Source organism: Hemiscyllium ocellatum, chromosome 13 (assembly GCF_020745735.1).
Source record: "Hemiscyllium ocellatum isolate sHemOce1 chromosome 13, sHemOce1.pat.X.cur, whole genome shotgun sequence".
Classification (NCBI taxonomy): Eukaryota; Metazoa; Chordata; class Chondrichthyes; order Orectolobiformes; family Hemiscylliidae; genus Hemiscyllium; species Hemiscyllium ocellatum.
In genome coordinates, this window is record NC_083413.1 from 50,574,704 (window position 1) to 50,587,060 (window position 12,357).

Here is a 12,357-nt window from a genome sequence, read left to right on the forward strand (position 1 = left end):
TTCCTCTAAGCCACACCACTACTGGAGGTTTCCACATACACCAATCCATATGCCATCGCATTGGCTTCTTCTTCTACAAACGTTACTGAAAGATCTCGGAAAAGTGAAGTTGCTTATGAATCCTCATTCCACCACTGTCTTAGAATTATGTCCCAAACTACAGACACATTTTATGGTTTGCTTCTAAAGAACTCATAAGGACAATGGTTAAAAAAAATCAGTTTTGATTCTCCTGCAGCATGTTAGTGGGAGAGAATGTCTTTGTGTATAGCAGCTTAGGTTCAACCATTAGCATGCCATGGAGGTCACAGCTGAAAAATGATCCCTTGGTCACCCCTGTGTTACAGATGAAGAATGTCTTGCACTGAGTGCTAAAGGTCAGTTAGCCTACAGCCCGATTAAAGGGAAACAGGACAACAAAATGACTGTTTTTTACCCTGAATGTTGAAATTCAATCACTGTCAATAGGATCATAAATACAGAATCTCAACAAATCTGCAAAAACAACAACCATGAAACTGACAGCTTTTACAATTCATTCATAGGATGTGGGCAACACTGGCTGGGTCAGTATTTATCGCCAATCTCTAACTGGCTTTGAGAAGGTGGTGGTGAGCTACTAACTTCAATGCTATTTGTAAATTCCAGTGTAATGGCTGCACCATTCAACTATCTGCTTTGTAAGTAGTTGAAACTGACCTTTCGTTTTAGGACTCACATCTTATTTCTAATCTTGGAACAAACAGGGATGGTGATGGTGTGGTCTGGGATATTATATATAAAGTTAAAATTCTGTATGTTTATGTCAGGTTATTGTTTGAATAGTCTGAGACAGCTTTCGCAATTTTGACACTTCCTCCCATACATTAGTATGGAGGAATTTGCAGGGTGGGTTTGACTTTGTCCTTTCTATTGCTATGCTGTTGGCAAATGATCCATCTGTTTCACTCCTTGGAGACGTTTTAGCAGTTGACACAGCTATGCGGTTATTATGCCATTTCAGAGGGCAGTTAAATGTCAACCATTTTGCTAAAGATCTTCAGACATGTGTAGGTCAGGGAAAAACAGCAGATTTCCCTCTCAAAAGGATATTAGTGACTAGATGAGTTTTTACAACAACTGTTTCATAAACTCACATTCTGAAGCAGCTGGAATTTTTCACCCACAACCTAAGGACCACTGTCACTCATCATGATGTCTGGAACACGATCGCAACCAAAGTATGCTTTCAGTGACAGTTGAAGCTAGCTGGTCTATCTCCCAATACCAGGTTATAGTCCAACAGGTTTATTTGGAAGTACAAGCTTTCATCAGCTACTTAACAAAGGAACAGTGTGCCGAGAGCTTGTACTTCCAAATTAATCTGTTGGATTATAACCTGGTGTTTTATGACTTTTAACTGCGTCCACTTCAGTTCAACACCGACACTTCTACATCATATCTCCCAATAGTCTGAATATATATCACTGGTGACAATATAACCAGATTCTGCGAGAGGGAGGAGGTCTGTTCCCAGCTTTATCCATCATCTGTCTGGGATGTCTTGTGCCATCAATGGCTCTCTAACTTGCTTAACTTGGTACTCATTCAAAGCACCGAACTGGCTGATTGTGGGCAGCATGGTGGCACAGTGGTTAGCACTGCTGCCTCACAGTGCCAGAGACCCAGGTTCAATTCCTGTCTCAGGCGACTGACTGTGTGGAGTTTGCACATTTTCCCCGTGTCTGCGTGGGTTTCCTCTGGGTGCTCCAGTTTCCTCCCACAGTCCAAAAAATGTGTAGCTGAGATGAATTGGCTACGCTAAATTGCCCGTAGTGTTAGGTGTAGGGGAATGGGTCTGGGTGGGTGCGCTTCGGCGGATCAGTATGGACTTGTTGAGCTGAAGGGCCTGTTTTCACACTGTAAGTAATCTCAACTAATCTAGTCTTTGACCTAGGTTTGAACAGTACAGCACTTCTATTGCCTCCCACATACTCTATACTTTGTCCATTTGTAGCTGTCTGGACCTATCATATGCTTCCTTTTTCCTTTTGACTAAACTTACAATTTCCCTTGTCATCCATGGTTCCTGAATCCTGCCATTCATCTCCTTCAGTTTTGCAGAGACATGCATGCCCTGCACTTTAATCAACTGGTCTTCAAAAGCCTCCTACACACCAGTTGTAGGTTTTCCTCAGATAACTGCTCCCAATCCACATTCCTCAGTTCCTGTCGAATTTGGGTGTATTTGACTCTTGTTTGGATTAGAGTGGTGCTGGAAAAGTACAGCAGTTCAGGCAGCATCTGAGGAGCAGTAAAATCGATGTTTCGGGCAAAAGCCCTTCATCAGGAATACAGGCAGAGTGCCTGAAGGGTGGAGAGATAAATGAGAGGAGGGTGGGGGTGGGGAGAAAGTAGCATAGAGTACAATAGGTGAGTGGGGGTGATAGGTCAAAGAGGAGGGTGGAGTGGATAGGTGGAAAGGAAGATAGGCAGGTAAGGTAAGTCATGGGGACAGTGCTGAGCTGGAAGTTTGGAGCTGGGGTGAGGTGGGGGAAGGGGAAATGAGGAAACTGGTGAAGTCCACACTGATGCCCTGGGGTTGAAGTGTTCTGAGGCGGTAGATCTTCAACCCCAGGGCATCAGTGTGGACTTCACCAGTTTCCTCAGACACCTTATTGAATTCTTTGATGATGAGACAAAACGCATAGATGAAGGTACAGCAGAGGATATGATGTACACGGATTTTAGCAAGGCATTTGATAAGGTTCCCCATGGTCGGCTCATTCAGCAAGTAAAGAGGCATGGGATATAGGGAAATCTGGCTGTCTGGACAGAAGATAGAGGGTGGCGGTAGCTGGAAAGTAATCAGCCTGGAGCTAGGTGATGAGTGGAGTTCCGCAGGGATTGGTCTGGGGCCTCTGCTTTTTTGTGATTTTTATAAATTACTTGGATGAGGAAGTGGAAGGGTGGGTTAGTAAGTTTGCTAATGACATGAAGCTTGGTGGAGTGGTAGATAGCGAGGAATGCTGTTGTAGTTGCAACGGGACATTGATGGGATGCAGAACTGGGCTGATAATTGGCATATAGAATTCAACCTAGAAAAGTGTGAAGTGATTCACTTTGGAAGGTCAAATTTGAATGCAGAATGCAGTGTTAAACACAGGATTCTTGGCAGTGTGGATGAACAGAGGGATCTTGGGGTCCATGTCCATAGATCCCTCAAAGTTGCCACCCAAGTTGATAGGTTTGTCAAGAAGGCATAAGGTGTGTGGCTTTCATTAGCAGGGGGATTTAATTTAAAAGTTGTGAGGTTATGCTGCAGCTCTGTAGAGCCCTGGTGAGACCACACTTGAATGTTGTGTTCAGTTCTGGTTGACTCATGATAGGAAGAACGTGGAAGCTTTCGAGAGGATGCAGAGAGATTTACTAGGTTGCTGCCTGGACTGGAGGGCATAGCTTATGAATAAAGGTTGAGGAAACTAGGGTTTTCCTCATTGGAGCAAAGAATGATAAGAGGTGACTTGATAGAATTGTACAACGTGATGAGGCATAGATGGAGTTGATAGCCAGAGACTTTTTCACAGAGTAGAAATGGCTATCATGTGTGGGCATAATTTTAAGGTGATTGGTAGAAGGTTTAGGGGAGATGTCAGAGGTAGGTTCTTTACACAGAGAGTGGTGGATGGGTCGAATGCACTGCCAGCAGTGGTAGTAGTGTCAAATATATTAGGGGCATTTAAGCGACTCTTGGATAGACACATGGAAGATAGGTTAGTCTGATCCTAGTGTAGGGTAAAAGGTCGGCACACCAATGAGGGCCAAAGGTCCTGTACTGTGCTGTACTCTTCTATGTTCTATGTTCTAGCTGAAAAGCTGCGCTGTTGCATCAGCCTAGTTGTTGTAAATTAAATCAATATATAAACAGATAGATTCTAATATTGCATTTATGGTCTGTTTACTGACACTCACTGGTGAAGAAGATATTTCCTTTATTTGCTCAAGAGCTTCTGACAGACAATCTTCAATTTCAGTATCTTCCAGTGAGAAAAGATCTCCTGCACGAGATAAATCCCTCTGCCCTAGCACCACGATAAATAGTTGATGCATAGTGTGCAATTCCAATGTAGCGTAAAAGCTATATTCATGTGTATTCGACTGTTCAATTCATCGACAGCATGGACAAATTCTTCAAAGTTTAAGAGTCTGGACCAAATGCTTAAACCACTTGGTGCTCATATCTGCAAAGGTGACATCACTCCACTGTCCCATGCCCTATCTGAAAAAAAATGAATGACAGAATCAGATATCTGTTTTCATACACATAGCATATTCAGTTTGAATGCAAGCATTGAAGATTCCAATGAAATTTTGACAATTTGCTCAACCATATTACGAATCTTTTGAAACACAGATATTGCTGTAATTTAAAGAGAATCAGTAACTGAATTAATAGAGCAAGTTCCATAAGCAAAGTGATAAATGACCAGATATCTATGTCAAAAGTGTTGATAGGAATAACAGGAATTTCTTTTTGTTCTTGATCAAATAGTGCCATAGTACTTTTCACTTTGTCAAAGTCGGTAGGTGGACACTCAATAAATGTCCCATGTGCATGTTCAATTCCATGACAGAACCATCTGGTGAATGAAAGGTTCAACTTAGGTTTCATTTCAAACCAAATCAAAGGCCATAGGCCAGAGGCAAAGTTCATGTGGGAATTACTTAAATTCAGTGATTTAATTATAGTCTGAAATGTGATATTAGACTGGATTTGAGCAACATATTCAAAATGTCAGGGATGCCAGAACATTATAGTATAGTTGTGGTCAAAATTATCATCTGAATACCAACATCCAAATCTCTTATAGTTAGCACTATACACCTATCACTCACTATTTAAAGAACAAACAAACCTTTTGGTTCCCAAATGCCAATTTGATAAAACAAGCTCTGCAAGCTCAAATTGGTCCCTCCACATTTGCCAGTATTTGCTGTCTGATGTATCCAAGCAGACTAGTTGCTACTGAGAAGAGACAAACAAATGAAAATCCTCTCTGCCACCAAAGTTAGTTATATTACAAGTACCAGTCTTAGAAAGATACTGAGGCTAACTGGATTGTTAACTGCACCTCGCAGAGTGTGGTGAGACAGGAAAAACATGCATGTCTCCAAAAGGACAATTGGTACAAAGACATTTGATGAACTATAACTAAAGGAGTTATGTGGCAATGATTCAAAAAACTAAAACCTATTTGAAAAATAAATGTACACCACTTATGATTTGGCCTTGAACACAAGGATGGGCCAAAATGTCTTACTGCAAACATGTGATGCTCAAAGAGGCAAAGGTCTCACTGTATTTATGACACTGGGTTTATGTCAGTCTCTTCACTGCACATGGGACTGAGCAAGTTAGTAAGATGACCAAATGTTCAACATAACTCTAGTCATTTTGTTTTAAACCCCTAAAATACTCATTTTTCTTTAACAGTGCTACACACATTTGATACAATCATAGACAATACCACTTTTCTTTTTTCATATGGTCACTAAAATCGCAATACAAATTTCATTAAAGTCAACATAACTATCATTTATGCTTGATCAATGAGATTATGCTTTACCTATTTAAAAAAATGGGCAACATTTGTTTTTCCTACCATGAACCATTGTTCATTGCACAGCTATTCAAATGATTTTGGATACAGGAATTCTCTAATGAAAGCCCACCTCATCTGATATATATATTTCACCAAATAGAAAAGGTAATTATTGAATCTTAAAAGTTCATGTTGTAACAGTGTAAATTGTGTTTCATTCAAATTGTCTGCTGAAAGTATGTGAGTATATTTGCACTTGTTATTGGCACATTATTGAAAAATAAGAACAGCTTTTATAAAATGGAGTAACTGATACCATTATATATCACCAAAGGAATCTAGAGATTACAGTAAATATTATCCAGTTTCCAAATCACTGTTAACCCATTATTGATTAGTGTATCAGTATCATATAAAGTACTTAGTTTTAAGGAAGGAAACTCCAGTTTTGGAGCATGTAAGGTCCATCTGAACTAATCTTCTTTCAATTCAATAGCTTTCACTAAGCAAATTACCTGTTACCAAATTTGACATATCCCATTTATTGATGCTTAATTAGTTGCAAATAAATTGGAAAAAAATAAATTATTGCAACCCCAAAGCATTATGCTCAGTGTTTGTCCTAACCATTATAAATGTAGGGGAGAAAGTGAGGTCTGCAGATGCTTGAGTATCAGAGCTGAAAATGTGTTACTGGAAAAGCGCAGCAGGTCAGGCAGCATCCAAGGAATAGGAAATTCGACGTTTCGGGCATAAGCCCTTCTTCAGGAATGAGGAAAGTGTGTCCAACAGGCTAAGATAAAAGGCAGGGAGGAGGGACTTGGGGGAGGGGCGATGGAGATGTGACAGGTGGAAGGAGGTCAAGGTGAGGGTGATAGGCTGGAGTGGGGTGGGGGCGGAGAGGTCAGGAAGAAGATTGCAGGTTAGGAGGGCGGTGCTGAGTTCGAGGGATTTGACTGAGACAAGGTGGGGGGAGGGGAAATGAGTAAACTGGAGAAATCTGAGTTCATCCCTTGTGGTTGGAGGGTTCCCAGGCGGAAGATGAGGCGCTCTTCCTCCAATCGTCGTGTTGTTATGGTCTGGCGATGGAGGAGTCCAAGGACCTGCATGTCCTTGGTGGAGTGGGAGGGGGAGCTAAAGTGTTGAGCCACGGGGTGGTTGGGTTGGTTGGTCCGGGTGTCCCAGAGGTGTTCTCTGAAACGTTCTGCAAGTAGGCGGCCTGTCTCCCCAAGATAGAGGAGGCCACATCGGGTGCAACAGATGCAATAGATGATGTGTGTGGAGGTGCAGGTGAATTTGTGGCGGATATGGAAGGAATCCTTGGGGCCTTGGACAGAAGTAAGGGAGGAGGTGTGGCTGCAAGTTTTGCATTTCTTGCGGTTGCAAGGGAAGGTGCCGGGAGTGAAGGTTGGGTTGGTGGTGGGTGTGGACCTGACGAGGGAGTCACGGAGGGAGTGGTCTTTTCAGAACGCTGATAGGGGAGGGGAGGGAAATATATCCCTGGTGTTGGGGTCTGTTTGGAGGTGGCGGAAATGACGGCGGATGATACGCTGTATATGGAGGTTGATGGGGTGGTAGGTGAGAATCAGTGGGGTCCTGTCCTGGTGGCGGTTGGAGGGGCGGGGCTCAAGGGCAGAGGAGCGGGAAGTGGAGGAGATGCGGTGCAGGGCATCGTCGATCACGTCTGGGGGGAATCTGCGGTCCTTGAAGAAGGAGGCCATCTGATCTGCGGTCCTTGAAAAGGGAGGCCAGATGGCCTCCTTCTTCAAGGACCGCAGATTCCCCCCAGACGTGATCGACGATGCCCTGCACCGCATCTCCTCCACTTTCCGCTCCTCCGCCCTTGAGCCCTGCCCCTCCAACGCCATCAGGTCAGAACTCCACTGGTTCTCACCTACCACCCCACCAACCTTCATATATAGCGTATCATCCGCCGTCATTTCCACCACCTCCAAACGGACCCCAACACCAGGGATATATTTCCCTCCCCTCCCCTATCAGCATTCCGAAAAGACCACTCCCTTCGTGACTCCCTCGTCAGGTCCACACCCACCACCAACCCAACCTCCACTCCCGGCACCTTCCCCTGCAACCGCAAGAAATGCAAAACTTGCACTCACACCTCCTCTCTTACTTCTGTCCAAGGCCCCAAGGGATCTTTCCATATCCGCCACCAATTTACCTGCACCTCCACACACATCATCTATTTCATCTGCTGCACCCGATGTGGCCTCCTCTATCTTGGGGAGACAGGCCGCCTACTTGCAGAACGTTTCAGAGAACACCTCTGGGACACCCGGACCAACCAACCCAACCACCCCGTGGCTCAACACTTTAGCTCCCCCTCCCACTCCACCAAGGACATGCAGGTCCTTGGACTCCTCCATCGCCAGACCATAACAACATGACGGTTGGAGGAAGAGCGCCTCATCTTCCGCCTGAGAACCCTCCAACCACAAGGGATGAACTCAGATTTCTCCAGTTTCCTCATTTCCCCTCCCCCCACCTTGTCTCAATCGAATCCCTCGAACTCAGCACCACCTTCCTAACCTGCAATCTTCTTCCTGACCTCTCCGCCTCCACCCCACTCCGGCCTATCACCCTCACCTTGACCTCCTTCCACCTATCACATCTCCATCGCCCACTCCCCCAAGTCCCTCCTCCCTATCTTTTATCTTAGCCTGCTGGACACACTTTCCTCATTATAAACGTAGGGCATGTTATTGAAAAGCAACCTATGAGCATCAGCTAAACATAAGTTAATTGTCATATGAATATTTGTGAAGCTTAAATTACACATATTTCTGATTTATCCTCACAACAATTTTAAAGGGTTTCTGAATAATGATTTTTTTTTTGTTTCTCTAAAGAACAATTCCAACACAAGTGTAAGAGAAATCCAGATACTAAGTTATAAACCTGTGTTATCTTTCATCACATCTGATAAAATTTCAAACTGTTTCAAATATCCCTGAAGTTTTGCTGGCATCCATTATGAGAATTCTAAAGTAAATTCAAAGCATTGGATTCCTACGACTGTTATAATGGACCAACACGGCAATTACTATTCAACCCATCAGCATTAAACTGACAAACTCAGCAGGTAGGCATTTGAAAACTGCATCCTCTACACACAATGGTTTAACTGATATCATAAAATTCACCAGTGAGCTTGACCTTCATAATCATTAGCTATACCTAACAGAGTTAGAACAAAACACCTAGTGTAGTTATGTTACTAGTGCAGCAAAGTTTTTTCAAAAGTGAAAAAAAATCACCTCATGAAAAGACACATGGAATGTTTTCAATAAGGAATCATGGTAGACAACGGAATTACTATTCAATATTCACTTGAAATGTTATGTTACAAACAACATGCAAATGTAAATTTTAAATTATTGTTTTTCTTTGCCAGCTTATAGTGGGAAGTAGTTGCACCTTAATAGAAAGTGATTTTTTTTATGAAGGCAAATAGAGAAGATCAGTTTTATGGCATAAAATTCAATACAGTGTTGCAACAATACTGGGCTTGTGCTGTGTGTTTCGACTGGAGATGAAATACTTTAGAAAGAAGCCATTGGCCTTAGAATGTTCCATAAACACGGAATTCTTAAATGAAAGGTTATTCCAGTCAGGTTATGTTACCTGCCTATTAATTTTAAGGTTTATAAATATTATTATTTTAATCTGAATCAGTAAACAAGGGATGCTGAACTGAATTATTATAGAAAAAGGAAGGATGCCTAATGTATTGGTGGGTTATACAATGTTAGCTAACTAAAATTCAGCAATACTCATGTACATATTTGGGAGTCTCCTGGGATGGAATTATCTTAGACAGCGGTAGCAGCAGTCCATTTTACATACTATTGACTATTCTTTTCCATCCTGTGAAGTCATGAACATACAAATGTCTATATTCCCTGTTTATGGCTAAGCAGGTTTGCTTGCAATGGAGAGAAATATATGTTTGATGGGATGCTAGAAAAACTATTTTGTTTTAATGGAATAAACCCTAAACTTCTCACAGTGCCCTTGCTGTGGTTTTTCTGATGTTCATACAGATTCATCATTAGATTGCAACTTTTACAGACTTGTTTTCTTTACAAAGTTATTTTTTTCTGGACCTGTCAGTCTCATTCTCTCTGCTCTTCTACATTACTTTTGCCAGTGTTCTTTTCATACAACATAATCATTAGTCTCTCGCCTCTGTGATAGTAGTTAGTATTACAGTCCACATCAAACCGTACACTCTTCTGATTCTACTTAAGCACTTCATTCTTCCTTTGCCCTCGGGTTGGTGGTCATGCCTCACTTTCTGAAATTTCCTCCATAAACTCCTTAGTTTTGCCACTTTAAAGAAACTTTTTTAAAATTCATCTTTTTGACCAAGCTTTTGGTCACCCCTAATAGCTCCTTCAATTCGGTCTCCACTTTTTAAACTTTCCTTCAAGGTACTTTATGAATGCATCTTGCTGTCATTTTATTTCATACATAAAGATATAGAGCAAAGTTATGCCCACACAGGCTGAGATAGCGTTCATTCAAAATGTAGATTGGAAAAATTGAAAATTAAGCAAATCGAAAAATGAGCAGATTCCACTTAAATACAGCTATGCATAATTATCTTGTTAATGTGTTCCCTGTAAAATCAAATTCAGCACATCTACTAATATTACACCAATATGTAAAAACAAGACACATTTTTGACAAATTTTTTTGTTAATTATACTTGAATCAGTTTTTTAAATTCCCATTTTCCTCTTCCATTTTGTAATCTAACTTATTTGTAAAGACTAATTCCTTAAAATATTTTATGAAATAAGGTAAGAATTTCAGGAAGTGCAAGATCATGTATTAAAACACGCACAAAGTTAGTTGTGATCACAACTAACTCAGAACTGATCCTCAATTTAGAAAAGTTAATTTCTTTGCAACCCAAAGGATTGTTCATTGTCATGCTAAACTGTGAAGCTCATGTGAGCTTGCATTGGCTGGTTAACATTCTTTTAGAAAACCCAAAGTGACTACATTTTGATTGACTCTTCAATTTATTTGTCTTTTACATTCGAGCCAAACAATGTCAGTGGAAGTTAGATACAGTATCGAAGCAGAATGAAGTAAATTAAAGTTTGCAACTACTGAAAATTCTAATTCCCTATTGCTATTCTTTGCACCAAAAGAAACATGAGTAAGATAGAAATTTTGCTTTACCTGCATACTAGTCCCTGTAGGCGTACTTGTGATCCACTTACTCTGAAGGTTCCTGCTGTCTTTGTATTGTAACACTGTAGTCATGGTTATGAAGTAAAAAGCAATGGAAACTTTCTGTTGAAACCATGCACTTCCAGCAATCTATTTAACTGTTGTGAGCTAGGAATGCAAAGAATGCATGCTGTAAAATGCGCCTAAAATTGAGTCTTAAGTGGCACAGTCAGCTGGTTAGGCTTGATCTGAACAGAAACAACAACTGATCGGAATGAAGTTCTAATCAGGTTGTTGCGCAAAGCAGAGGGACAGTTTAGTCATCTGTGATACTGACAGTCCCTGTTCTGTATATGGCACTCCCCTTTAAAATGAGGCCAGTGAAAGAAACAGGACTCTTTTGTATCACGAAGGACCTATTAATTCCATGGAACAGAGACAGATGAAGGAAAAGCCACTCAGAGAATCTGCATTTGCAATAATTTGAAAACATTTCTATAAACCCTGAGCAGTGATAAATTTTAATGATGACTAGTTGCACTTTTCTATTAAACAAGAAACATGTTATTAAATTCCTTTCAACTTAGTATAATATTCGTGGAAAATACTAATAAACTACTCTATGATATGGATTACAAAGACAAAATAATTATTTTATGCAACTATAACCACGAGAACGCTACCATCATGAGAGGCTATGCTGTTTAATATAGCTATTTTAGTAATTTAAATTTAGCTGAATAATTTTATGAATGTATTCCTTTCAAAAATTGTGAAATTTAGGACCATATGTGAAGTGAAATAATCCTAGGAATAAAACTAGTAGCTATGTTAGGTACAGAGTGTAGAGATCATGCTTTTTGACATACTTTGAAGAGGATAGATAGAATAGAGATACCATCCAGATCCGGCTGCATGATGGGTGCTCTATGCTCAACTTCTAGGTCATATATAGTTATCCATGGGGCAGTGTAATGGAAAGGGGTTGCTGACAATCCTGTGAAACAGCACTTACAAATCAATAGCCTGCTCTCTGACACTCAGTTTGGATTTCCCCAGGGCCATTTAGCTCCTGACCTAATGACAGCTTTGGTGCAAATATGGACAAAGGACCTGCTTTCCAGAGGTGAGGTGAGGGTGACTGCCAGTGGCATCAAGGCTGTTTCTGACCGAGTAAAGTATTAAGGATTTCATGTAAACCTGAGATCAATGAGAATCCATAGGTAAACCCGACACTGGTTGGAGTAATACCTAGCACAAAAAATGGCTGTGAGACAATCCTGGACATCATTGTAGCAGTTCCTTATGCCAGTACCTTAGGTCAAACCAACTTTAGCTGCTTTATCAATTATCTTCCTTTTCACAAAATCAGAAGTGCAGAGGTTCACTGAACCCCCCACCATTAACATCTGTCAAGTCACTATTGACCAGAAATTTAAATAGACCAGCTGCATAAATACTAAGGATACAAGAGAGACTGAAGGCTGGGTGCGCTGTGGTATATAACTGACCTTCTGACTTCACAAGCTGTTCCACCATCTAGAAAGCACAGGTCAAGAATCTGACAGAA

The 12,357-nt window shown here is 41.2% G+C and overlaps 1 protein-coding gene across 4 annotated transcripts in view; it reads right to left on the minus strand.

Moving 5' to 3' along the window:
* The window catches only part of veph1 (ventricular zone expressed PH domain-containing 1), a 264,411-nt gene that overhangs the window by 232,523 nt on the left and 19,531 nt on the right, over window positions 1–12,357 (minus strand). For all 4 annotated transcript variants that reach the window (XM_060834168.1, XM_060834169.1, XM_060834166.1 and 1 more), the window contains exon 2: window positions 3,952–4,258. In XM_060834168.1, the coding sequence (XP_060690151.1) occupies window positions 3,952–4,089 (138 nt within the window). In that variant the 5' untranslated portion in view covers window positions 4,090–4,258. The remainder of the gene's footprint in view (window positions 1–3,951; window positions 4,259–12,357) is intronic.